A 27,845-nucleotide genomic window follows, 5' to 3' on the forward strand; every position below is an offset into this window, starting at 1 on the left:
ACTTCAGGAGATCATGGCAAGGCGAAGGCGTGACCGTACCGCTCCTCATCCTTATGTTATGATTTTGGGACACTCTGATGGATATTGATTTGAAAACATTTTTGTAAACAAACGCTGTTTGATTTTATTTATGACTGAAAAAGTATAAATTTGGCATAAAATTTATGGATGTTACACCAAATTAACTCCTCTACTCGGCGAGTTGGGGCATCCAACTCGTCGAGTTGCTCTGAAATTATGAAAATAAATTAATTAAATATTATAACTAGGAGTCGGGATGTTACAATTCTCCTCCACTAGAATCAGACTTCACCCTCAAAGTCATTCTCTGGAAACAACTCTGGGTACTGCTCCTGCATCTAGGACTCTGACTCTGAAGTCCACTCAGATCCTTTCCGATGTTGCCATTGAACCTGAACCAGGGGCACATCTTTATTCCTTAAGACCTTCACCCTCCTATCCAAGATCACAATCGGCCTCTCAATCTAGTTCAGGATTTCATAAACTTGAATGTCCTCTAAAGAAACCACTGTCGTCTTATCGGCTACACACTTCCTCGGTTGGGACACGTGGAAGGTGTTATGAATCTGGCTCAACTCTGCAGGCAGCTCCAATCGGTAAGCTACCTTACTCACTCGGGCAATCACCCTGAAAAGACCAATGTATCTAGGTCCCAGCTTGCCCCGTTCCCTAAATCAGGTCACCTCTTTCCATGGGCAAGGCGTGAGGAGGAAGCAGTGGCTCAGATTGCGCCATGTATCACTCGCTGGTCATTCCAAAAACTAATTATCTTCTAAAATCCTTAACTTTCGCATACGGGCTCCGTTTTTGACGTTCTTTATATTCACGTGTAGGTAGCGACGTGACCTACAACTTTCATTTAGACTCCGTCGGCTAGGTTTGATTTTATTTTAAAGTTATATTTTAACAGACTTAGACAGTTAAAGTCCGTTAAAAATTCATAACTTTGTCATTCGACGTCCGTTTTCGACTGTCTTTATATCGTTGAACTCCTATTAATGATATCTTCAATTTTCATTAAGTTGTGTCGGCTAAAAATCGATCAATCTAAAATTTGATTTATGGGTTGTATATTACTATGCAGAATCTTAGAAAAATTAGAACTTCATCAAACGAAGTCAGATTTGGACGTTCTTTATATGCACGCTCTCGGTTTAACATATACTACGACTGTCGTTTAGATTGCTAAGGCTAACAAATAGTTTATCAAAAATTCACTTTTTACAATTCGCGGTGTTGTGCTGGTTTTGTCACAAAACTTTGACGGGTCATAACTTCTTTGATATAAGTCGGGTTTTAACATTCTTTATATGTATAAAATCTTTGTGACATATACTATAACTTTGGTTAAAATTATCTACTCTAAATAATCTTCTATCAAAAAGTTATTTTTAACGCTTATTGTCTCTAAGTTAACTAGCCCGAATTTGTGGACATTACAATATACAACCAACATACAAATAGAAAAGGTAGATGCAAGTAATAAATAGGAAGAAAGTATCGACAAAACGAGTTGAAAGTTAAAAAAGAGAAAACTGGGCAAAATGCACAATGTATAGAAAGTTAGCACCTAGATTACTCATGTACTGCTCCACGACCCTGATCTTATGCATCCACACTCTCTGATTAAAGCTCGTGTCATAAAGAAAAAAACTTCATTCAAATCTAACATCGCACTATCTACACACTTCTTCATCCTATGTTCTCTATTCCTCATACGATCTACAACGACCGTCTCCACCATTTAGAGTGATAACCATCGCCTATGTTCTAAGTACTTGCCGGAAACCACAACATTTTTTCCTTCAATTTCTATGTGATTGAAGTCGTTTCTACATTCTACGATAAATGTATATTACACGATTACTACAACATCTTCACTTTTGTGACCTCCATATTCCGCTTGTGCTCATTTTTAATAACATTTAGAACCATTTAAGGGTAACAAACTTCGGATTTTGTTCATATTCAATCATTAAACCTTTTTGTGTTTGATTTACCCATGAATTATTTGAAATTGTCACATTTTACGCTTAGGGTCATAAACGTAAAATGTATAAAATGTAAACAATTTCAAATAACTTAAGAGTCACAGAAAAAAAATTAATAACTAAATATGAGCAAAGTTGAAAGTTGATGCTCATTATCCCATGAAATAACTAAAGAGGTTAAATAACTAAAGAGGTTAATATATGATGACCAAACTAAGCCTGATTAAAAAAGTATCGATACAAACTTTACAATGGATTGGAAATTAATCAAATTATCATATTTTTCATTTAAAATTTCTACCCCGGATCTCCCTCCATACCCTCCCTAAACCCTTCCCTCGCTCTACTACAGTTACTAGACTAGGTTTTCAGCACAAACCCTCCGTGGCTCCACCACGATCGATGGCAGCTCGGTCGTCTTTTGCCGGTATGGAGGTTCCGATAATCGGCAGCGATTCTATCAAATGGTTCAGCATCGCTGTCCCTTCAACCACTACTTCTATGTCGCCTCCACCATCGCCTGAGCCCTTTGCTCCTCTTACCGTCGACGTATCATCATGCTGCAGTATTGGAGACCCTCCTACCTATTTCATTTGGTAAACCTAAAGCATTCTTACCGTGTTGCTGCTAAATATATACTTTCATTCGCTTTGTTTTTCTTAATAGTGTACGGCTAAACCTTGCCCCCTTGTCCCTTGCTCCTTGCATACTCTGTGTTCAGTAAAGAGATAAACATGTCGATTTGACTCCATAGCAGCTTTATGTATGCTGTCAATTCTAAAATTGGACCATGAAAAGTCAACATAACCAGTCATATAAAGATTCATACAACTTCGTTTTTGATTTAACGCTCCTAGTTGCCTTGTAACCAGATACTATCTTAAAAGTTCATGTAGAATGATCAATAATGCTAATGCTGGTAATGTTTAGCAATCTGTTCATTGCAATTGTTGATGTTACATAGGCAAGTGGATGGAGTATATGAGGAGAATATTGCTCCTGATGAGTTTGATTGTACCTCACAGGCTCACATACACCATATCACTAAGCCCTTTTTGCTCTTGTCATTCCTTCTCTTGCTATGAAGCCACAAGTTTCAACATAACCAAATTGTTATAGTAAACACTAAGCAACTATTGAGATTTGAAGTATGGGGGTACCTACTAGCAACACATCCTGCTAATAAAAGCTCCAATTTTGTTAGCATCTAGAAGTGCCTATGGTTAAAATAAGATTATAATTTCAGTAGATCGTGACACATGGGTGGGACATCCATCATGAATCTATCATCAAGTTGTAATATATTATAAAGGGTACTCCATATAAAACTGAATTGAAACATAATCATATAAAAACCATCAAAGTCATTATGCCAAGATAAATAGTATGCATACATGTCTCATGCTGATGACTTGTGATATAACAGGAGAATAGACCAGAGTTGTCCAAATGTCCTGGAGATAGTCGAATTCCACAGTTTTGAAGAATTCCCAAGGGTTGGATTGCGGCTTGAATTTGCTAATGCTCTATGCCCATTTGCTTTTATATGCAAAAAAGAGGTTTTTTCTTTTTCTTTTTCTTTTTCTTTTTCTTTTTCTATCATTCTATGTTTGGCAGCCCCTTTTAATTTCATTTCAAAGTTATGTTTTACGTGCAAATATATCATACTGATGTGATATCTTCTTTTGTAGGTTCCTACTTCACTTGAGAACCCATACATGCTTTATGCATTGACTATTGCTGGAGTTGCATACCTTATTAGACTGACTGATATAACTAACTATGCATCATGCACTGTTTTCCCACCAAGTGATGTTGTTGAGTTTTCTATTCAAAATTATGGTGATTATGGAGCAATTACAGCCATATCAGCAACCATGGGGTGTCTTGTAATAGGTGGAAGGACTGGATTGGTTGGTTGTTTCCGACTTGGCTTTCTTGATTCTAGTGATCCAGGTTACAGGCTACTTTTCTCTTACATTCTCAGTGTACATATTTACATAAATTTGCTTTCAGATGTGTTTAATCATACGGTTTCCCTATACTTAGTCTTGATTTACCTTGTAATACGAAAGCCTGAAAGGATGTGCTATTGTGTGTGGTCTTGTCACATGCTACTATCTGTCATGTTGTTTATTAACTTCCATGGATTCTTATGACATGTGGAAAATTAACATAGTTTTTAACGATACTTCAATTAAATCTTAGGTTTTCTGCATGAACTACGAGATGATTCCAGTTTTGGTCGATTGTGGAGTTTAATGTCGAGGTAATTTTTAACTTCTGTTGTTTAATTTTCTTTAGAAAATATGCTTTGAGACTGGTTTAGGCAATCTTTTATCTTTTTAGAATGCTGTAAAAGCTCACTGAATCATCATGATGTATCTGAATATTAGAGTTGCAGTGTTTCTGCACTCCGAGTTATATAGTAAAATATAAACTATATACTATTGTTTCAAATTGATTAAACTGTTTTCTTAATTATCATACAGGAGGACCATAGCCCCGGTGAAGGATCTGGTATGTTTACATATTCAAGGGAAAAGGTTTCTCCTTGTGTTACATTTAGATGGAGTTTTACAATTGTGGGACCTTTTGAGTTTTAGTAGACTTCTGAGTTATACCATGAATGCTTCAACATTGGAAGGCAAGTCCTGTTATCCTTTTTTTTTTTTTTTTTTTTTTTGTTTTTTTTTTGTTTTGCAATATCAGTCTTTGTTAATGGAATTTCTTAATCCGTGAACTCTTTATCTGAAAAAAGGACCTCTAAATGCAACATTATAGTTATTTGAACCCTTTTCTGCTTTCCAGCAAGTGCACAAGTGGAAACATGTTCTGATGTTTATCTATTCTCATATCTGAAATAATGAAGTATATTGTGGTTATTGTCAATTTGCCATTAATTTCTTTTTTGTATGATTTTAGGAGCTACATTCATGAGGTTATGGGCAGGAGAAAATAACCATGATACAAGTATATTACCTCTTGCAGTTCTGCATAAGCCTAAGCCGGTATTTCCAATGCGTTTAAACTAATAACTCTCTTCAATAATGATTTCATTTATGATCTTGTTTTATCCCATTAGTGATTTTATTGCTACTTAATTCATCCTTATTATAAAAATAGTAAGGTCCAGAACTCCAGATTCAAAGTGACTTCTATATTTTGCAAGTTAATTTCTTTGAGCTCTCTTTAAGGACACTTGTAAACATATACATTTTTTTAATTTTTTCCCTCTTAAACTTTTAGGAAGTTGATAGGGAGATGATATCTGTATACAGTTTGCATCTTAGTATGGGAGGGAAGACTAATTATTTTATTGAGCCTTCAACAATGAACATCTCCATGGAAGGGGTGAGTCATATTATCAAATATTCCTTGCTCTAATTTAGAAAATTTCATGTAAAATCTCCAACTCTCATCATTGGGATTTTGTTAGGGTCCACTCATTGATGTCAAACTTTCTTCAAATAAAATTTGGATACTCAAAGAACAGGGACTGGTTTTGCACAACTTGTTAAGTCCATGTGAGCGTGGGTAAGGCTTCTATTACAAAGTCTTGCTATATTTATGCATTTCTACTGTTTATATTAGTGATTTTATCGACTTGTGTCACACTTTTGGTTTGAATTTCTATTTTTAGTTGATTATAATATCTGATTATTTTTTGCAAATGTTAGGGAATTCGAGCAACGCTTTTGCTTACAAGAAACAGTTGTTGCTGAACAACTATTTCAAAGCTCTAACAATGCTGCATATGATCTTCTTTGGCTTGCTCATTCACTATATTCATCCACAAAGGTGCTGTGAAGTGTGAAGTTTTTGCCATTTAATTTTTTTACGCTATATTTACCCCTAATAGCAATGTATTTACATTTTTTTACTGATAATAGCAATATATAACCAGAAGCTTGTACAATGCTTACAAGTTTTATGTTACATATTGCTATTATCAGGAAACAGATGCAAGTATGTTTCTATTTTGAGTAAAAAAATGTATGTATTATGGTTAAAAAACACATTACATTGCCTATATTGGTAAAAAAGAGTAAAGCGTGTTGCTATTTCCTGTAATTTTGCAGGACCAAATTGCCCCTCGTGTGTCTTCAGTCTTCATGCGTATGCTATTTCTTCCAGGCATTTTCCATAATTCTGTTATCCGAGAAACACTACAAGATCATAACAGACACTTGACTGATTCTGAGTTTCACTCTTTAACTGCTGATGGACTAAAAAAGGAGATTATTTCTGTAATCGAGCATGAGGTTTGAAGTTATAACTATAGTTATGTTATTATTTGTTATTCTTTTTATGAAGGTAGTTTTGTTAACCATGTTAATTGTGATAGGGTGTTTCCAGGAATCCACTTTCACTTATAAACTGCTGGAGAAACTTCTGTGAACACTATTTTTACAATTGGGATAAGAAGAATGCAGCATGTGGATTACTTTTTGATACATCAAGTGGTGCGATTGGTTTAATAAGAAAATCATCAGTTTCTCTATTGCGTTGCTTGGAAGATATAGAGCTTCTTGCCCTTGGTATGTTTACATATAAAGATTTTTTTTAGTAGATTTACATATTGAGTTTTTTATACATTGATCACCCAAAAAAATCTAAGAGTTCAATCAGAATGTACTGAATGAACTGTCTGAAGCCGAGTAAATGACCATTTTACCCTTCTGTTTAGAAATGATGGTAAATAACAAAAAACTGTTTCTTTAAGAACTGCTATAAATAACTGTTCATTTTTATATTAATAACAACACAAATCGAATTGTTTTTAATGACAAACATGATTAGTAACATAAATTGAACACAATGTTTAATTTCTATATAACATTCTCAATATTTCCTTTGCTATATAGGATCTTTTGATGAACTTGGTGAATCTGCAAGCTCAAGGATCAACTTATCAAATGATCTTGAACAGGAATTACTTTGTGAGGTTTTGTCATGCACAAATAGTCTTAGCCAACAGCTAGGAAAAGGCACCCCTGCTTTATTTTACGAATCTTTCTTCAGTGAACAATCTATGTCCCCTGAAGACATTGTTGGACGTTTCTTGAAGGTTCTAGAAACCGGATACACTTCTTCAATAGCAGCTGTTCATGTCTCAGAGTTAGGTGTTGATAATGCTTGGAAAAAGGAAATTGATGACCACAAAGCATTAAGGAAGTTCTCTGTGCATATGTTCTTATCTCTTCATGGTCTCTACAAAAAAGCTTCAACATGGGACAAAGTTGTAGATGTTGTATTGAAATACTTGAACTATTTAGTGCCTCAAAAGAATGAACAGAAATTGGGTTCTGAAGCTGTTTTTGATATTAGTACTTGCATAACAGTTCAAGCAACTTCACAAGTTGCTCAAGTGATGTTTGAATCTGCAGTGGGGATACTATTGCTGCTGAGCTACATGGTGAAGTTGGGTGGCCAGGTCAGCACTTGATGTTTTATTCTATGTTTATGCATATATACATAGTACATACATACAAGAATAAAGTCAAAACAAAGCTAGAACCTTATTCTTTAAATTTACATATGCAGATAAATATGTCACCTGATGATGTTTCCAGGGTGCAACTTGAATTATTTCCATTGATTCAAGAAATTATTACTGAGTGGCATATAATACATTTCTTCTCAACCACACCTTCTGAATCACCTGCCATAGAAGATTTCAGTTCTCAACTCTCCTTATTACAAATTGGTAACCATATTTTATAAACTCTTCAGTCTTCACCTAATCATTTTTTTAGTCTGTGTTTTTAGTTTTCACATTTCATGAATACACTCTATCAGATAACAGCATTGATCGAAGATCATGGAATGACAAGCTTGGAAAATGTGACTTTACATTGGCTTTTATTTTGTTACTTGATCATCAAAGTTTTTTCAAAGATCAAAACCGTGTTGATTCAAAACACCTTCCAAATCCCACCTCTTTCATTGCTCCAGTAAGAAACTTCATAAGCCGGATAGTTTGGGGAAGGAGTGATGACGTGTCATCTTCTTTTTCTACTCACTCAACTATGCTTGCTTTGATCTTGCTTAAACATGGGCAGTTTGATGCTGTTGAGGTTTGTTTCTTTGTGTCATTACAAACAATTTTTTATAATATCAAGAAACATAGTAAAAAGTTTGTATATATCTTTGTTTTTGAAGCATCTTCTTACAATGGTGAACCAAAATATACTCAAGGAGAAAACATCTAGTGGTATTCAGGGTGTAAACAATGAATGGTGCACCCTTCTTCACCTTCTTGGCTGCTGTCTTCTTTCACAAGCACATCGTCAAGCCCCACGGGGTTCTACTGAAAAGAAAGTTAATGAAGCTATTTCTTGCTTTTTTAGGTATGTGTTATATGACATATCATCTATTAATGTATCGTTTATCATTCATCATCTTTTAGTTTGATGGCTACGGATACAGAAGGGTAAAATGGTCATTTACTCACATTCAAACAGTTCATTCATTTAGTCAAAAAAGAGACAAATATATGTAGATGTGTTTCTTTTTGACCTAACACATACAAAAGGGTAGAATGGTCATATACTCGCATTCAGACAGCTCATTAGGGGGTGATGCTTTTTGACATAATACATACAAAAGGGTAAAATAGTCATTTGATTTACTCACATTCAGACAGTTCATTTAGCCTAAGAAAGGGACAGATATTCAGGTCTGTTTTATTTTGACTTAATACATAAAGAAGGGTAAAACAGTCATTGACTCGCATTCAGACAGTTCATTCATCCAAAAAAGGACAATACACAGGGGTGTTTCTTTTTGACTTCATATGTACAGAAGGGTAATAGGGTCATTTACTCACATTTAGATAGTTCATCCAGTCGACAAAATAGACAAATATATATAGTGGTGTTTCTTTTTGACTTAATGCATTTATTCCAGACTGACATCATGCATCCTCTTAGCACTTTATCCATACGTCACTTAATGGTAAAAAGCATTATGCTTTTAAAAGCTGATATGTTTGTTGTGTTTCTAGAGCTGCATCTTTGCAAGGGGCATCAAAGTCATTGCAGAATTTATCATATGAATCCGGAATGCCTCACCTTGGCATCTGTAAGTCTATCTAAAATTCTGGATGCTTAAAAGTGGAATATTTTGTTGATATGATACCCCATGGTTCTTATAACACACTTGTCTGCAGCTGATCACGTCTCCCCTGCAGCATGGAAACTTCATTACTATCAATGGGCAATGCAGATATTTGAGCAATATAATATGAGCGCAGGAGCATGCCAATTTGCCCTTGCTGCACTTGAACAAGTTGATGAAGTTTTGGGCCTTAAAGACACTTATTCAGGGGCAGATTTTCTCAACGAATCTCCAAATATTGCTAAAGGAAGACTTTGGGCCAATGTATTCAAGTTTACACTTGATTTGAGCAATTACCATGATGCATATTGTGCCATTATTTCAAATCCAGATGAAGAAAGCAAATACATCTGCTTGAGGCGTTTTATCATCGTTCTTTATGAACGTGGTGCAACTAAGGTTACTTTCATATATTTTTTGCACTTATCCATTTCTTTTGAGTCATATGGATTACAAATTTTTTACAATATCTTTTGTTTGTAGATTCTTTGTGATGGCCAATTACCATTAATTGGTTTAGCTGAGAAAGTAGAGCAGGAGCTTGCTTGGAAGGTGTGTAATATATAATTATTTTTTTATTGTAATAAATCTTTTTTGGAGTTTTAATAATTCAAAATATGTTTGTTCTGCAGGCAGAGCGTTCAGATGTTTTGGTGAAACCAAACCCTTATAAATTACTATATGCCTTTGAAATGCATCAGCATAATTGGCGTAAGGCTGCAACTTATATGTATCTTCATTCACTTCAACTGAAAAATGAAGCGACTTTAAAAGATTGCCAGCTCAGATCATTGACTTTGCAAGAAAGGCTGAATTGTCTTTCTGCTACTATAAATGCACTTCATCTTGTTCATCCATCATGTGCATGGATCACTCCTTCACTTCAAGGGAAGTCTAATCATAAAGACTTATATCCAAGTAAAAAGGCGAGAATTACAGTTCAAGATCAGGGTAATTTAAAAAAAAAAGCTTACTTTTACTATCTGGGAAAGTATCAGATTTATCTATTTATGTATGTGATTTGTTTGTTTTTGCAGAAGCTAATGATCATGTCCCTGTTCAGAAACTGGATTCCTGTATGGATATTGAGAAACTTGAAAATGAGTTTGTGCTGACATCAGCGGAGTATTTGCTTTCGTTGGCAAATATTAAATGGACATTTACAGGTACTAACTTTGAATGACTTCTTAGACTGTTGTTTATTACTTATTTGTGCTATGTCATTGCCAAGTCAGCAAAGATTTTAAAAATGTTAATGTATCTTCGCTGTAACAAAACCTCTGTGTGTGCAGCTTATTTATGTGTGTTACCATTTTTAAGTTATATAGTTTTTATTATTTTCATACAAATCAATGTATTTGAAAATAAAATAAAGAGAAAATTGCAAAAATGGTCCCTGTGCTTTCTGATTTTTTCATGTTTACTCTAAGATCGAAACCTTTTTCAAGTTTGGTCTTTATTTCAAGATTTCATATTCAAAGTTCCATGAGACCAAAACTCGATATAAAACCTTGAAATAAGGACTGAAGTTGAAAACGGTTATAATTTTGGATTGAAAGTGGTAAAAATCAGAAAGCTAGGGACCATTTTGTAGTTTACTCTAAATTTAAATAAGTAAATAATATATATGGTTTTTTTTATTATTATAAATAGAAAATAAAAAATATAAAATTTTAATTTACGTCATTTTTATTCTTTTGCAGATTTGAATTTATAATTTATAATTTATCATGTTATTTAAATTTATTTAAGTAATTAACAAATTAAAATGAATACATGTATGAAGAAAGTGTTGTAATCTAATATTGTGTTATTGTTTAGTAAATGCCATGAGAATTAATATACTATTTGTTTTTGGGTACTCTTTCAGGGATTGAGAAGCCTCCACCAAACTTGGTTGAGTTGTTGGTTCAGTCAAATCTATATGATATGGTTTTTACAGTAATTCTTAAATTCTTTAAGGGTTCAGAATTAAAGAGGTATACTGGACTTTTCACTTTCTATAAAGAATTCACTCTTTCCATATGCTTCCTTTGTTACTTTTTTACCTTTTTATTGCTGATGGAAGAACAATAAATTCTTGCTCAGGGAACTGGAAAGAGTTTTTATTGCCATGTCCCTCAAATGCTGTCCTACCAGGTTTCACTCTTAACTCTTTGTTTGTTGTTTTAATTATTTTGGACTAAATGCAAGAAATAGCAACTTACTATTATTTATTTGCATTGCTATATCTTGCATTTAACCTTTTTTTTTTTTCATGTGATTATATATCTTTAGATGGAAGTAGGATTATAATTGTTGATATTTATTCCAGGGATAATTTTAAAAAGCAGAGTCTGCTTCTTACATCATCAAACAACGAGGCTGCTCATGATTCTCATGACATGGTTTCTGCAACACAATATTCAAAGGGAAATGACCAGTGGGATGCACTTGAACAATACATAGTTAGTATCTCCTTTTACTCTTATTTTGTATCCTGGTTATTATTGCTTCGATTATCGATACTAATTCATTTAATTTAATCCTATGAATGCAGGAAAAATATAAAAGTTTTCATCCAAGATTGCCAGTTATTGTTGCAGAAACCCTTCTATGTGCTGATCGACTGATTGAACTCCCTCTTTGGCTTGTCCAGATGTTCAAGGTATTTTAGTAATTTTCCACTTCTGTTTGGGTCCTTAAAAGTATTTTTGAATTTACATTCTATTTATTAACTGAGAGTTTCCTTCCATGTAGAAATTATTATAATTAAGAAATCATTTAGATTATAGAATTGAAAGTAGGATGTTATATTAAAGAGATGAAGTTATTTGCAAATGATAGGGGAAAGTGAAGGGAAGTTGGGGCATGTCTGGGGCTGAATCAAGTCCTGCATCACTGTTCCAACTTTATGTTGATTATGGGAGATATCCAGAGGCTACCAATCTCCTGCTTCATTATATTGAATCCCTTGCATCACTGGTATGTAATGTCTTCAGTTTTTATTATAGTTTTAATCAGCTTTTACTAGCTGTTGTTTTTAAAATTCAATAGTTTTAATTATTTCTTATATTTGCCTGCAGAGACCAGCTGATGTTGTTGGTAGGAAGAGAACATCTGCAGTCTGGTTTCCATACACAACAATTGAACGGTTGTGGTGTAAGCTTGGGGACTTAATCAGTTCAGACCATATGGTTGATCAATGTGAAAAGCTAAGAAGCCTCTTGCAAACAGCTCTACTCAAGCACTTTCATCAGGTAAAGTATAACTTTTTTACATATATAAAATTGTGGAATAGCTAGGTGAAAGTTACAATCTTTGTTGATGTTTTATCCAACAGCTAAAAGTGGATTCAGACGATGTGATGGCCTCTGCAACCTCTTAATTGATAATCAGATTATCTAATCACACTCTAAATGTAAAAGTTCATTGTCGTTGTAACATTACATATGACATATCCAAACAAATATATCATCCTTGATTTTACAAGTTTATAGTTTCGAATGGTTTTGCATGTTTTAATATCTCATCTTTTGCTTCTTTCTATTCAATTCCATTTTATTTTTTTAATTTTTTTCCCTTATGCGAGGAATTTTAATTTCATTCTGTATCCTTTGGGATACTCTTTAAAGTAAGACAACGACTTCCAATATTCTCTGCTGTAGGCTGTCTTGTAAAAATCACAATGACCAAACAAATGCGATCAACCATTCAACACATAATTTAAGAAAGGAAATAACATTGAATTAAATAAATATATTACTATTGGAAACAGGTGAGGGTTCTTTAACATGTTGGTTTGTTAAACAATAAATATATCACATTGACCCAACACTGTAAATAATCAAAGCCTAACTTGAAAAAAAAATGAACGGAAAAACCATTTGTTGAAAATGGATTAGGGTTTAAGATGTTCCTAGTTCGTAAAACAATATCCAGGCAAATTAGCTGTGCTAAAAACTAGTAGTTTGGTTAAGTAAATACACTACCATATTGACTCAACATGTTAAATAATTAAATCATAACTAGAAAAATATGAAAAAGCCATTTTGTGAAATGATATGTTTTCTGTTGCACGAAAATTTATCTTGGTAAAAATACAATAGTTTAGGAGTTTTTATAAGTATATATACTACCATGTTGACCCAACATGTTAAATAATCAAAGTATAACTTGAAAATAGTAATACTTTAAAAAATCATTTTGCAAAATAAGTTTAGGGCATCACAACCTGTTTCTAGTGCATGGAAAGTTATCTTGGTAAAAGGACAATAAGTTAGGAGTTTGGTTTGCAACATGCTAATAAGCATAGCATGAAAAGACATTTCATGAAATGAGTTTGGAAATTGGTTGCAAGAAATGTTCACAGAAAGGATCGTGAAATGTGCGCTCAAGAGAATTTTGGGAGAGTTTCTTTAACTATTGGGGAAGTGTCGCAAAACAACAAAAGATAGATTATATAGTGTGTTGCTAAAAAACTCCCATTTGATGGGACATGTGTGTGAAAAGTCAACATACACATTACACCCACACTCATGGGGTTCTAAGATACCTAGAGGCCCTAGTCTTTATCATTTTTGTGATTATGCATTTTTTTTAATAAAAAAATAGGTGCAGTTAGATTTGACATCACTTATAAATATTTTTATTAAAAATCAACTAATAATAAACTATTTATAATTTATTTTTTCAAAAAACAATGTTAATTTAATCAATAAAAAAACCTTAAAAATCAAATATGACGTCTAAATGAAATATTGGAGTGTTTTTTTAGCCAACCTTCAAAAAATTTATATTAAATTTTTTGACATATTTACAAATCAAATAGAAATATAGAAAGAAATAGGTAAACTTGGATTTCATTTCATTTCATTGTTTGCCAACTATACGTACATCTTGCTCTTTCAAAAAAAAAAAAAAAAAACTACACGTACATCTGAATTCCAATTAATATAATAAATTAATGTTTTTGTGATTATCCCTCTTTTTTAATTTATATTCCACTTTTTGTTGACATTAAAAAAATCAACTTCGAAATATAAAAATAAATAAACTTTTCATAACATTGTTTGTCAACTAAACGTCTAGTAAATTTTAATTCCTATTAGTCGAGTAGGTTAATATTTCTTCAAAAATATTATTGATTTAATTTCCAGGCCCAATTGACTAAAACGTGCCAAAAAATTGTGGATATTGGAGTGAAAAATCATCACAATTTAGAAGGATGTACTCCCATAAGGCATTGGTGCTAGATGCTAGTTGCTACGATGCTGATAAAGCTTGCACGTTTTTAAGTTTCAAAATTCAGGTTATAAGAGTAACAACTTACGTATTTTACGGCAAATAAATGTTCTAGATTGTATAATTCGTTGTTGAAGTATTGTTTTGTTGTCTGTTATTTACAGTTTTTTTTTGGAAGAGACCAAAGTCTCGGCAAACAAAATTGATGTTATTTTGATGAAAGAGGGGAGTTACATTGTTATTTATCATGAGAAAATTAGTACATTGCGTTAATGTGAAACGGACAACAATATATTGTCAACCCGTGCTTTTTTCCCCACCCTTAATATGCTTTTGAGTTTAGAAATCGGAGGCTACATAATTTTTACATGTTTTCATTTATAACTATGGTCAGGGTAATTTTGCAATGTTCTTGCTTACGTAGCATATGAATATCTGGGTTAGGTATATTTAGCTTACAAAAACCCTTTATAATGAGTTTTCTTCTGCTTTTGGGCAGCATTATATATAAAGGGTCATTTTAAGTTTCTTGGACAAGCACATTAAACCTGAATCACATTTTGATTGATTTAAAATAACATAAAAAACATTTCGTGGGTAAATGTAAGATATATGTGGAGTGCAAGATTTTTCTCTTTAAAATAGTTCTTATGAAGAGAAGAGAGAGTCCAATGTATATATTGGAGTATTGGACCATGTCACACTGATATGAGATACACTAATGCCATCCACATCACAATGCCACTAGTCTTTCGATTGTACTACATCAATTTTGTAATGACTACTTACTTCAGTGCAATAACACTCATCTTTTAAATGTGGTCTCCACTACTACATCAACAATTACTTTATATATATATATATATATATATATATATATATATATAAAGTTAATTTATTAAAAAAATTGAGGATCATCGACCTATGAATTGCTATAACATAAATATAATAAGTTAAAATCTGTAATTACCAATTATCATTGTTAATGTATTTGTAAAATAAATAAATAAATAAAAATGTATCTAACGTATAATTATATTAACGACTAATATATTAATATATGAAAAAGATTTAAATATATATAGTGGGACCAACTAGAGCCTTTGCAAGGCTTTCAAGTATAGCAATAGGAGATCCTACATGTACTTGCAAGGAGTTTGAAAATCCGATGGAGATGGTCTAACGACTAACAATAAAGATTTTACCATGTAAAAATGAATAGTATAAAGCAAAAAAATTGACTCTTCATCTATCATGAGAATTTAAACAAGACAACTAAAAGGCCAAAACAAATAAAGTTTAAACAAGTGTCTCCCATTAAACAACCAAAATCTAAGAATTATGAGATCATATCTTTTATCCACTATTTGTTATGGGAATATATTTGTTTCAAGCTCTTCAAAATTTCTTTACTTGAAGGCCTATCATTAGGATCTTCGGCTACACATCTTGTTGCGAGTGCAATGCATTTAAAAGCACCTTCTATAGGATAATTTTGATTAAGACGATGATCTATTACAAGTCTTAGCTTGCTTATGTCATCTAAAAATGGCAATACCCATTTTACCAAAGTGAACCCATACTTCGTCACCCATGCCCGCTGGCCTTTTAGGGTTTCAAACAACACCACTCCAAAACTATAGATATCTCCTTTCACAGTCAAATCACCTGCAACAAAGACCTGTAGTGTTTATACTAGCAAAATGTAGATATATGGACTTTTCAAGCCACTAAACTTGGCTATATTAAAAGAAAAAACTATTGCTCTTTTGCAAATATGGACTTGAGATTCGCAATTACAACTACATTTTTTCATATTAATGTTTCCACAATTTATCAAAAATGGCTTATTCTTATGCTTTGTAGGGAATAATTTGTCTTGAAACAAAAAAAAAACAAAACAAAACGCACTAGTTGTTAGATAGGTGGAGTCCTAGATTTTCTCTCCAAAAGAGAGAGAGAGAGAGAGAGAGAGAGAGAGAGAGAGAGAGAGAGAGAGGACATAACGAAAGTAGATGTGACACTGTCTAGCTGATGTGGGACACCCATTCAAATATCACTTCATGTATACAAGCTAACTTACCAGTATGTTGATCCCTTGCTTGTAAATCACCTATGATATTCATGTCACTTCTAGTAGCATCTTCCATGTCATCTAATTCATGGAATTTATAGTGCAATTTAGCAGAACCAAAATACCCGAGTTTCGCATTAAACTTCTGGAAGAAGAATAAATTCATCAACTTTTATGGCCGAAAACCAAAAAGAGATTGCCCCTAAAAAACTTGAAAGTACCTGATCCAGCAATATATTATAGGTTTTAATACCACCGTGTACGACTTGCTCTTTTGACGAGTGCAAATAATCGAGTCCATGGGCTACTCCTATCATTATCCTAAGGCATCTTTTCCATGAAAGTGGTTCGACAACATCTATTTGCATTGCAACAGTTCAACTTTTGAGTAAAAAATAATTCAAAATTAGTTTTTAAGAGAGAGATTCAAGTATATTACTCCCGAATAAGTAGCGACTAAAATTTCGGATCTTATGCATATCCATGTGCTCGTAAACAAGCAAGCAATTAGGCTTTTCATCATCAGAGTATCCCAAGAGACTAGTAATATTTGGATGAGCCAACGGTACACAGCTAGTCACCACTGTCTGAACTCACAAAATTTGAAGTCATATTCAACAAAAGAATTTATAAATTAAAAATTCTAACATTGTTCGAAGAAAGGACTCCTGAGTTGCATTCACATCATAAAACAGAGATATGTCTAATTTTAATTCCATCCGAATCCTCACATTTCCATCTTTTCCCATGGTTGGACAGAAACAAAGTGAATTGGCAAAAAACAAAGACAAGTAAAAATTTGTGTTCTTGATTTTTTTTTTTCTGTATAGAAAAAGGAACATCTGAGGAAATTTTGGGTGATCTTCACTTAGCATTTTCATATACGGTTAAATGCAAGATACAGCAACACACTTTTTTTTAATTTTTTTATTATAGCATCCTCCTTCCATTTGTCCTATTACAGTATTGTACTTTGAGAAATCTACCAAATTATAGCAACGTCATCAAATATATAGTAATTTACATTATTATGATTGGGTGGATTTTTCGAAGTATAATGTCCAAATAAGACAATAAAAATTAAAGTATAATGCTAAAGTAGGGTTAGATTTTTCAAAGTGCAATGCTCAATAAGAAAAGAAACTAGAAATACAATGTTGTAAAAGTAACCGAAAGTCAGGTGCTATATATATATATATATATATATATATATATATATATATATATATATATATATATATATACACTTACCAGCCATTGTGGAAAACCTTTAGAGTACTTCTTAACAGCAACAGTAATTCCAACACCCTTTGTTGATGGGGCAAATGTTTTCTCATCAACCCAACCTAAGAACACCTCACCATAACCATCACTATCGATGACCAAATCTTGACTAAAGTTGCTTGTACTCCTTTCCAAATCAGAAAACTTAAATACTTTCATAGGATTTGTGGAATCGTTGTTGTCCTTGCTATTACTTGATAGCCTTGAATCATCATTGGCTGAAGTATATAAATACAAACAGGTTATATATATAATATATGCAAAATCGGACATACAAAAATTCAAAGAATCTATACACATGATTAGGAGCTTAAAAATACCCAAATTCTCTCCTTGGAAGGGTAACGGAAGCATATACATCATTCTTCCATATATCGTTTTACCAGCAGCTTGAAAGGAACTGTCAATTTTCTGTTGTAAGGTCAGTACAGAATCAAGAACCACCACAACCTCAGCCATGGTAGGACGCTGCTTTGGATTAATGTGCAAACATCTCTCTGCAATTCGAACAAACTTCCTCAAACATTTTGGGGATATTTGACGCCGTATACTATAATCAATTATATTCTTTAAATTGCCCTGTTTTATTGATTCTTGAGCCCATGGCACTAAACCCCATTGCTCCTCATCAAGAGTTTCATCCACCGCACGTTTCCGACGTAACAGTTCCAGCAATATCACCCCAAAAGAGTACACGTCAGACTTCCTATTTAACCTTCCAGTTGTGTAATAATTTGGATCAATATACCCAAAAGTTCCTTTAACAAGTGTGTTGACAATAGTAGATGGCCGATTCGTTGACCCTATTTTGGACAACCCGAAGTCTGAGATTTTAGCTGCCCAGTTGTCTTGTAACAAAATATTAGAGCTCTTGACATCACGATGTATGACACCAAACTCAATCCCAGTACCTGTGTGTAAGTAATCTAACCCACGAGCAGTACCTATACAGATCTTGAGTCGTTGAAGCCAAGAAAGAGGGGTTCCAAGTTTATGGAGGTGGTCTTCGAGGGTTCCATTGGGCATGTATTCATAGATGATGATCATCTCTTTCTCGTGATTACAGTAACCAAACAGAGACACGAGATGACAGTGACGCAACTTGGAAAGCATCTTAACTTCCGCCCAAAACTCCGATTCACCTTGGGAGGACATGGAATCAAGCCGTTTAATGGCAGCAACAACAACACTCGATCCATTGATAACGTTACCTTTATAAACCTTTCCAAATCCCCCATGCCCAATTACTAATGATTCATCAAAGTTATTGGTTGCTGAGAGAATCTCAGGGAATTCGAAGGGACGGCATGGTTGTGACCATTCTATGCAGGAGGAGGTCGAGGGCTGAGATTCATTGCCGTCGCCCATAATTATTGATGTTATAGAGGCAGAATGAGTAGCTTCATACTTGATACTGACAATTTATAATCAACCATACAAAAACTCAAAGCCTATCTTCTTCATCTAAACAGAGACCAAGTCAACGTTACGTTACTCCAAAAGCTTTATAGTCAACGTACGAAAGAATAGCAGCCATTGCTGCTGATTATATTATTATTTGTTTCTTATATTTATCTTATTACATTTATTAACTGTATTATCAAAAACCATTATTTGTCTTAACTTTTAAAATATATTATTAATACTATGTTCATTGGTGATATAATATGACTAAGATCGCATGTATGATAAAATGTTTAATAAAAGACACATCCAAGGAAAATGCATGGTCATTTCGTGGCTAAGCTACGTGGCTCTCTCTTAAAATTTATTTTTGAATTATTTTTAGTCAAACGTTTTATATGACATGAATAATTAATCATTCAACTTACAACAAGAAAAATATTTCATGGGCAAAGATTTTACGATGCATGCAAAAATGAATAGTATAAAGTAGAAAAATGAGCGTACATCTATCATGTATAGTACCTCATTAAACAACCCAAGTCTAAGAAGTATGACCTCATATCTTTTATAAATTATTTGTTATTAGAATATATTTGCTCCAACCTCTTCAAAATTTCTTCCCTTGAAGGCCTAGCCTCAGGATCTTCAGCTACACATCTTGTTGCGAGTGAGGTAAATCCAAAATCCGACATTGATGCTCGTTGGCTTGTTAGGGTTTCAAACAAACACCACTCTGAAACTATATTTATTGTACATAATCACAAGATATAGATATATTAACCTTTCAAGATACTCTATGATGTTTTATCTTCATATTAATGTAGGACACCATCACCAGATCAAATATCACTTTCATACATGGTAACCTACCAGTAAGTTGATCCCCTCTGTCTAGAAAACGCCCGATATCTCCATGTTACTTCTCGTAGCCTCTTTCATCTCATGTAACTCATCGATATTAGGGTGAAATTTTGTCAAACCAAAGTACCTGAGTTTCACATTAAAATTCTAGAGTAAAAATAAATTTGTTAACTTTTATGGCATAAAACCAAAAGCATCGCCACTAAAATAACTTAAATACCTGATCCAGGAATATATTAAAGGTTTTAATACAACCGTGTATGACTTGTTCTTTTTACGAGTGCATATAAGCGAGTCCTTCAAACATTTTGGGGTTATTTGACTCTTTATACCAGAATCAATTATATTCGTTAAATTGCCTTCTTTGATAGATTCTTGAGCCCATGGCACTAAACCCCATTGCTCCTCATCAAGACTTCCATCCACTGCACGTTTCCAACACAAAACCTCCAACAAAACCACCCCAAAAGAAAACAGATCAGACTTCCTGGTTAGCATTCCAGTTGTGAAATAATTTGGATCAAGATACCCAAATGTGCCTTTAACAAGTGTCTTGACGTAAGTAGATGGCTTATTGGTTGCGCCTATTTTGGACAACCCTAAGTCTGAGATTTTAGCTGCCCAATTATCATCTAACAGAATATTTGAACTCTTGACATCACGATGTATAACACCAAACTCGATCCCGGTACATGTGTGGAGGTAATCTAACCCACGAGCAGCACCTATACAGATATTGAGTCGCTGATCCCAAGAAAGAGGGGTTCCAAGTTTATGGAGGTGGTCTTTGAGGGTTCCATTCGGCATATATTCGTAGATAAGGATCATCTCTTCTTCGTAATTACTGTAACCAAACAAAGACACGAGATGATAGTGACGCAACTTAGAAAGCATCTTAACTTCCGTCCAGAACTCCGATTCACCTTGGGAGGACATGGAATCTAACTGCTTAATGGAAACAACGACAAAGCTTGATCCATTGATAACGTTACCTTTGAAAACCTTTCCAAATCCCCAATGCCCGATTACTAATGATTCGTTGAAGTTATCGATTGCTAAGAGGATCTTAGAAAATTCGAAGGGACGACATGGTTGTGAACAATTATTTAGATGTTGGACACTACGGTTAAACCTGGGTAGTTATGTAATCATATATGGGATAAATATAGCATGATCAACTATATTTATTTAAGATACGACCAACATGTGTTTGGGAGTGATAGTAGTGTTGCAATAAGTCTAAAACTTACCTAACTCTATACAAATGAAACATTAGAATTGAATATACGTTTAAAATAATATAGGAATATTTTGTAGCACTATAATACTAGAGCCAAACACGTGAAAACAAAGAACTCTTGTTAATAGATCTATAATTGCTAAGTGTATAACATCCTTCCCATTGTCTACACACTGCAGATTATCGAACAAGATGATTCAATAACTAATAACACAAAATTATGAGTTTCAGAAACCTGAAATTAGAATTAAGTAAATTACCTTCTGAACCAATTTTCCAAATTGGGCCCAAACCACTTTCATGGGCCTTACCCTAAAGCCCAACCAAAATTCCTATCCCAAGAAACTCATATTCAGATGGCCTATTAAGAACTTAAACACCCAAGCCCAAAAGGCCAAAACCCTCCTGGATGAGTATGTGGGGCGTACTCAGTTGTAAGCTAAGCGTACATGCAATCTGGCTTGTACATTGCACATACAGGGCACACGACTGCACTTCAGTACAGCCTATCATCCGCAGACGGATGGCCAGAGTGAGCGGACTATACAGACTCTTGAGGACATGTTGAGAGCCTGTGTTAATGACTTTTTGTAACACCCATAGAATTCAAGCCAATTTAAAAATTTTCAAAACATTTAAAACTAACAATTATTAGCAATTTGTTTTCAAAATAGTCTATATCAGAGTTTTCCCAGAAACATAAACAAAACATGAGGAGATGTACGATCAAGCCTTCGCCTTGTCGCGATCCCCTGATGTATCTGAAACAATAAACTGAAACTGTAAACCCGAGGCTTAGTGAGATCCCCCAAAATACTGATACACTGCACATAACACATATATAAACAACAAGATGTACTGGGTTCATAGCTTTACAGACTGGATTACCCCCATGGTCCTACAGTGTGAGTCTGGATTTCCTTACGGGCCCACATCTCACATCTCGCTTGCCATTAAGCCCACAGTATGAGTCTCCCTCAGCTCGTAACTGGAATGCTCTCAAGCCCACAGTACGAGTCTCCCTTAGCTCGTATCTGGAATGCTCTTGGGTTTGTTGGTTACCGCACAGAGCAGTATCACCTCAACCCATCCCACATAACATATCAACATATAACACAACCACTGAGCATACAACTAATCATATAACAACACAGGTAGTCCTACATATCTACCTAACTGGAATAACAACTAGCATGCAACACTAACTCATACTAAACATACTACCAATTGCTAAGATATCATATCCAATGGGCCGACCTTGGTGCCTTAGACCCCTTAGTATAGTGAGGATAACTCACCTCGCAACTGTCGACTCGAAAGATAAGATCAAACTCTCGGATCACCGCCACAAACTCCACCACCTATATTCTCCACACAACCATGTTCATAAATTCCCAAAATACCCCAGAAGTTAAATAATCAACCCTTGGTCAAAATCAAAGTCAACGGTCAAGGTCAACAGTTCATGTTGACCCAAATCGTCAAGTGCAGTCACCGACTCGTCGAGTCCTTCCAAAACTCGAGTAGTTGTGAAATCCCCCCACTGACTCGTCAAGTTTCCCTACAACTCGTTGAGTTCATGCGTGTCCAATGTCAGGAAAACCCTAGTTGACTCGTCGAGTCACCCCACTAACTCGCCGAGTCCATGCAGAAGTATTGCACGACAATCTTCATCGGACTCGCCAAGTTGACCATGAAACTCGACGAGTCCCTTTAGTCCTTCATCCATTTAGATGCTTTTTAAGCCATGTTAAGGTTCCATATTGCATATCCAATTCCCCAAGGCATGTTTATCACGTAAAGTTGCAAACTTTACATGTATGCAAGGATCTAAAGACTCTAAATGACAAATCCAAGCTTGTAATGGTGTTTTACACCTATGGAGAGTTTCATACTTGAAAAAGCTGGAAGCTTTATGGACTTAGAGACCCAAGAGAGCTCAGATATGAAGTTGAAACCTCAGATCTTAGCTCATACACAAGAAAAACTTCCCAATATGCTAGAAAACCCCTAAACTTCACCCAAATGAGATCTAGAAGGAAATGAGGTCAAGATAACGACTTGATACCTTCAATTATTGCTAACTAAGGTAGATTTCTGATTCCCACATGCTCCATGCTTCTAGTCACTTGTTCTCCAAGCTCTTCTCACCAAGAATCCTCTTCTAAAGCTTAAAACACACAAATGGAGCACACACACACACGTAGGGTTTGATGAGCTCTCAAGGCACTGTAAGGAGGCCAGAGGAGGCTAATGATCCCTTAAATAGGGTGCAAAACCCCAGAAATTAGGGTTTCATCCTCCAGCTCCTACTCGTCGAGTCCTATCTTGGTCTCGGCGAGTAGGTCACTTAAACACGTAGACCAACCCACTGCTACTCAACGAGTCAGAGCAACCAACTCGTCGAGTAGACCTTGAAATCATGAAAATTTATAACCATAAATCAATACCTGGGAATTGGGGCATTACAACTCTCTCTCACTTGAACTAGACTTTGTCCTCAAAGTCTGCCATGGTGAACAACTCCATATAGTGCTCCCACATCTCTGCCTCCGGCTCCCACATCCACTCGGACCCTCTTCGGTGCTCCCACTGTACCTTTTCCAAAGGTATCTCCTTGTTTTGTAGAACATTCACTTTCCTCTCTAGAATGGCCATGGGACTCTCAACATAATACAGACGCTCATCGACTTGAATGTCATCCAATGATACCACCGCCTCCTTATCCATAATGCACTTTCGTAATTACGAAACATGAAAAGCATTGTGCATCTGATTGAGCTCCTCTAATAGCTCTAGTCTGTAAGCCACCTTGCCAACCCTAGCAATAATCCTGAATGTCCCAATCTACCGAGGACCCAATTTCCCCCTCTTCCTGAAGCGGATCACACCCTTCCAGGGAGAGACCTTCAGGAGTACCATGTCCCCAACCTGGAACTCTAACTCAGATCGGAGTCTGTCGGTGTAACTCTTCTGCCGACTTTGAGCGGTCTGCAGTCGCTGCCTAATCTGTTGAATGTTCTCGTAGTCTGCAAGACTACCTCCATCCATCCAATCACCCTATGTATGACTTCACCCCAACAAACTGGGGTGCGACATCTCCTCCCATACAACAGCTCGAAAGGTGGGGTGCCAATGCTGGAATGATAGTTGTTGTTGTAGGCGAACTCTGCAAGGGGTAAGTGGGAATCCCAACTCCCACCAAAGTCAATAACATATTCCCTAAACATGCCCTCGAAGGTCTGTATGGTCCGCTTGCTCTGACTCTCGGTCGATGAAATCTCCCGTATGGCCAGAAAATGGGCACTCTTGGTCAATCGATCCACGATGACCCATATCGCATCAAACCCTTTTGTCATCCTTGGCAGCTTGGTAATGAAGTCCATCGTGATTTGTTCCCATTTCCACATGGGAATCTCCAGGGATTGCAGCATACCGTGCAGCCTCTAATGCTCGACCTTGACCATCCTACAGGTCAAGCACCTCTCGACATACCAAGCAATTTCTCGCTTCATGCACGAACACCAATAACTCAAACTCAAATCTCAATACATCTTGGTGGTCCTAGGTGAATAAAGAAGTGAGACTTCTAAGCCTCCTCCATTATTGTCTGTCTGACCCCACCAGACATCGAAACCCATACCCGACCGCATCGGGTCAACAATCCCCGACTATCCTGCACAAACCGGGTGTTCTCACCCCTGATCCGCTCCAACTTCTAGTTCTCTAGTAGCATGCCCTCAACTTGAGCATTCCTGATCAAGCTCACAAGCGAAGAATCCACCGCTATCCTCATACATACCGCTCGGGTGGAAGACCCAGCTGACTTGCGGCTCAAAGCGTCCGCTACCACATTCGCTTTACCAGGGTGGTAAAGGATCTCGCAATCGTAGTCCTTGACTACATTCAGCCACTTGTGCTGCCTCTTGTTCAGGTTTGGCTGATCTATGATGTGTCTCAGGCTCTTGTGATCTGTGTATATGGTACATCAGACCCCATAGAGGTAATGTCTCCAAATCTTGAGAGCGAATACCACCACTCCCAACTCCAAGTCATGTGTAGGGTATCTCATCTCATGCGGCTTCAGCTGCCGCGATGCGTAAGCTATCACCCATCCTCTCTACACGAGGACCGCCCCTAGTCCTATGATGGAGGCATCACAGAATACCATAAAATCATCGACTCCTTCTGGAAGAGTCAATACTGGAGCCTCGTGCAACCGCTGTTGAGGGGTCTCAAACGCCCTCTACTACTCAGGGCCCCAACGGAAATCCACCCCCTTCCTCGTCAGACGAGTGAGAGGTACTATAGTTTTGGAGAAATCCCGTATGAATCTCCGGTAGTACCCTACTAACCCTAAAAAACTCCTGATGTCTGAAGGAGATCTCGGCACCTCCCACTGCATGACTGCCTCGATTTTGGCCAGGTCGACCAAAATCCCTTCTTGGTTAACAAGATGTTCGAGGAACTGGACCTCTCGCAACCAAAACTCACACTTCAACAACTTGGCATACAACCGTTCTCATCTCAGAACTCCCAACAACTCCCTAAGATGCTCTTCGTGCTTCTCGGGTCTTGGAATACACCAAGATATCATAAGTAAACACTATAACCGAGCAATCAAGCATCATTTTGCAGACCCGATTCATCAGGTCCATGAATACTATTGGCGCGTTGGTGAGCCCAAACGGAATCACCACGAACTCGTAATGTCCATAACGAGTCCGAAGTGTAGTCTTCTCCACATCCTCCTCTCTGACCCGTACTTGATGATATCCCAACCTCAAATCTATCTTGGAAAACCAAGATGCACCCTGTAACTGATTAAATATATCATCTATCCTAGGGAGTAGATAACGGTTCTTCACTGTTAACTTGTTCAACTCCCTATAATCATTTCACATCTGGTGCGAACCGTCGTTCTTCATGACGAAGAGGATCGGTGCTCCCCATGGAGAACGGATCAGTCGAATGAACTGCTTGCCCATTAGTTCCTACAGCTGTGATCACAGCTCCTGCATCTCGGGTGGTGCCAGTCGGTACGACGCCTTGGCGATAGGAGCCGCACCTGGCACCAGGTCGATCCGGAACTCGACTTGCCTCTCCGGAGGTATCCCTGGTAACTCCTCTGGAAACACATCAGAAAACTCTCTAACCACCAGAACCTTTGAAACTGGAGGTTGATCCTTGCCCTGCGTATCCACCACATACGCTAGGTAACCCGCACACCCGTGTTGAATATACTGTTGAGCCCTGGCAGCTGAACAAAACCCTGATCCCACTCCGGTGCCCTCACCATATATAACTAGTTCTCCCCCACTTGGGGTTCGAACTACTACACACTGACCCTCACAATCAATCATGGCATCGAATCGACTTAGCCAGTCCATCCCCACAATCACGCATACATCCCTCGTGTGAATCAGAATCAGGTCTATCGGGAAAGACACCCTGAAGATCTCCAACTCACATCCTCGGTAGATCGAAGAAGCAAAAACCCTGTGTTCGTTGGCGATGGATAATCGCAACGGACACTCTAGCTCGCCTACTGGCACACTGAACTCCCTCCTAAATGTATGTGATACAAATGACCGACTCGCCCCCGAGGCAAATAAAACCAATGCAGGAAAGAAGTTCACAAAAAACGTACCTTATCACAGGTACAACAGATAAGCATAAAACAATATAATAAATGAGATAGAGAATAGAACCATATCAGCAACCACACACGGTGCTGCCCTAGCCTCCTCGGCTATAAGCTGGAAGGCAACCGTAGCAGCCGCCATAGCTATCCTTAACACTAACCACGTGAATGCTAGTGGGAGTGTTAATGACAATCCTGATTGTGGTTATAACTAATTTAAGCAACAAGTGCCTGCTAGAAAAGACACACCTGATCCTTCAGGAAGAGTGTGTTAGAGTTGTCTGATTTGAGATGCCTTTAGCCTACAAGATTGCTTTTACAAGATTGAACTCATCATTGTTATTTGCTTAGTGTATGCTGCATATTTGTAGATAGTTAAGATTTTATAGCCTTAGAATGCCTGATTTACCCTTTCTTTCTGTTCCTTGTTTGATTGTGGACTTGAGGTAGAATCATTTATCTGACTGTCTATCAAGTCCTATATTGTGTATGATTGGAATTTTTGAAGCAAATGATAAGGATAGCGGAGATCTTTGTGAGGCGAAGTGGTGTTGGGGGAGTAGTCTAGGATTAGTTCCTAGATGCTTAGTAGTGGTTCTGAGGAACATGCAGGGTGGGTGTAGAGATACCCTTGAGGAATAGAGTTATTGTGAATTAGGGTCTTAAGAGGAAGTTTTGAGGCAAATATAGATTGGTGTGGAAGGTAGTATTGAGCTCGTACTACTAAAAGCACCAGATCCGTACATGACTCAAGAAGGAATTTTAGGATACTAAGGAACTTGCAGGATGGAGTAAGTGTTTATGTATGTTCTTTAGCCTATTTCTGATAGTTTTATTATGTGTTTAAGTATGGTGGTTGCCCGAGGTTCAGACTCCAGCAACCCCGAGAGGTCGAGTACCAGTGATGATGAGATCCATAGGGTGATTGCCGCCACGGTGGCTATGACGATCAGAGAGGCCATACCAGAGATGTCCGGG

At 36.3% G+C, this 27,845-nt stretch overlaps 3 protein-coding genes across 4 annotated transcripts; 1 reads left to right on the forward strand and 2 right to left on the reverse strand.

Annotated features, from left to right (window-relative positions):
• The first annotated feature begins 2,305 nt into the window (after positions 1 to 2,305).
• Positions 2,306 to 12,638, forward strand: SAR1 (SUPPRESSOR OF AUXIN RESISTANCE1). Its single transcript, XM_078963599.1, has 27 exons — positions 2,306 to 2,608; positions 3,439 to 3,571; positions 3,704 to 3,968; positions 4,221 to 4,281; positions 4,505 to 4,659; positions 4,938 to 5,023; positions 5,262 to 5,366; positions 5,452 to 5,549; positions 5,693 to 5,813; positions 6,095 to 6,277; positions 6,361 to 6,553; positions 6,881 to 7,449; positions 7,560 to 7,722; positions 7,815 to 8,092; positions 8,178 to 8,365; positions 9,022 to 9,098; positions 9,187 to 9,533; positions 9,618 to 9,686; positions 9,767 to 10,085; positions 10,172 to 10,300; positions 11,005 to 11,113; positions 11,223 to 11,273; positions 11,449 to 11,581; positions 11,674 to 11,781; positions 11,961 to 12,098; positions 12,200 to 12,373; positions 12,457 to 12,638. Exons 1-27 carry the CDS (start codon positions 2,415 to 2,417, stop codon positions 12,499 to 12,501), a joined length of 4,491 nt encoding a protein of 1,496 aa, XP_078819725.1. The 5' UTR covers positions 2,306 to 2,414; the 3' UTR covers positions 12,502 to 12,638.
• A 2,926-nt stretch (positions 12,639 to 15,564) lies between these two features.
• On the reverse strand, positions 15,565 to 19,184 carry LOC145005548 (uncharacterized). 2 transcript variants are annotated; one of them, XM_078964631.1, is made up of 6 exons: positions 18,036 to 19,184; positions 17,683 to 17,933; positions 16,871 to 17,018; positions 16,653 to 16,789; positions 16,441 to 16,573; positions 15,565 to 16,025 (listed from the first exon to the last, which is right to left on the reverse strand). In XM_078964631.1, exons 1-6 carry the CDS (start codon positions 19,081 to 19,083, stop codon positions 15,721 to 15,723), a joined length of 2,022 nt encoding a protein of 673 aa, XP_078820757.1. In that variant the 5' UTR covers positions 19,084 to 19,184; the 3' UTR covers positions 15,565 to 15,720. The 2 variants fall into 2 exon arrangements, with proteins under 2 accessions (XP_078820757.1, XP_078820756.1); XM_078964630.1 differs by having other exon boundaries at positions 16,441 to 16,576; positions 18,036 to 19,181.
• A 510-nt stretch (positions 19,185 to 19,694) lies between these two features.
• On the reverse strand, positions 19,695 to 23,953 carry LOC145007024 (putative receptor-like protein kinase At5g39000). Its single transcript, XM_078966029.1, has 4 exons — positions 23,822 to 23,953; positions 20,204 to 21,048; positions 20,043 to 20,110; positions 19,695 to 19,861 (listed from the first exon to the last, which is right to left on the reverse strand). The coding sequence occupies exons 1-4, from the start codon at positions 23,951 to 23,953 to the stop codon at positions 19,695 to 19,697; spliced, it is 1,212 nt and encodes a 403-aa protein (XP_078822155.1).
• Positions 23,954 to 27,845: the final 3,892 nt, after the last annotated feature.

This window comes from Lactuca saligna, chromosome 7 (genome assembly GCF_052625555.1).
Source record: "Lactuca saligna cultivar CGN05327 chromosome 7, ASM5262555v1, whole genome shotgun sequence".
In the NCBI taxonomy this organism is placed as follows: domain Eukaryota; kingdom Viridiplantae; phylum Streptophyta; class Magnoliopsida; order Asterales; family Asteraceae; genus Lactuca; species Lactuca saligna.

Excerpts from the sequence above, each read along its gene's own strand:
- SAR1 (XM_078963599.1), top strand. The coding sequence starts at position 2,415 with ATGGCAGCTCGGTCGTCTTTTGCCGGTATGGAGGTTCCGATAATCGGC. Across the intron at positions 7,723-7,814 it reads ACTCTCCTTATTACAAATTG|ATAACAGCATTGATCGAAGA; the intron begins GTAACCATATTT and ends ACACTCTATCAG. Across the intron at positions 9,687-9,766 it reads AGCAGGAGCTTGCTTGGAAG|GCAGAGCGTTCAGATGTTTT; the intron begins GTGTGTAATATA and ends TTTGTTCTGCAG.
- LOC145005548 (XM_078964630.1), bottom strand. The coding sequence starts at position 19,083 with ATGGGCGACGGCAATGAATCTCAGCCCTCGACCTCCTCCTGCATAGAA. Across the intron at positions 16,790-16,870 it reads TAGTCGCTACTTATTCGGGA|ATGTTGTCGAACCACTTTCA; the intron begins GTAATATACTTG and ends CAATGCAAATAG. Across the intron at positions 16,577-16,652 it reads ATAATATATTGCTGGATCAG|AAGTTTAATGCGAAACTCGG; the intron begins GTACTTTCAAGT and ends TTCTTCTTCCAG.
- LOC145007024 (XM_078966029.1), bottom strand. The coding sequence starts at position 23,953 with ATGGATAAGGAGGCGGTGGTATCATTGGATGACATTCAAGTCGATGAG. Across the intron at positions 20,111-20,203 it reads TTAATATATTCCTGGATCAG|GTACTTTGGTTTGACAAAAT; the intron begins GTATTTAAGTTA and ends TGTGAAACTCAG. Across the intron at positions 19,862-20,042 it reads GATGAAAGAGGCTACGAGAA|TTTCAGAGTGGTGTTTGTTT; the intron begins GTAACATGGAGA and ends CAATAAATATAG.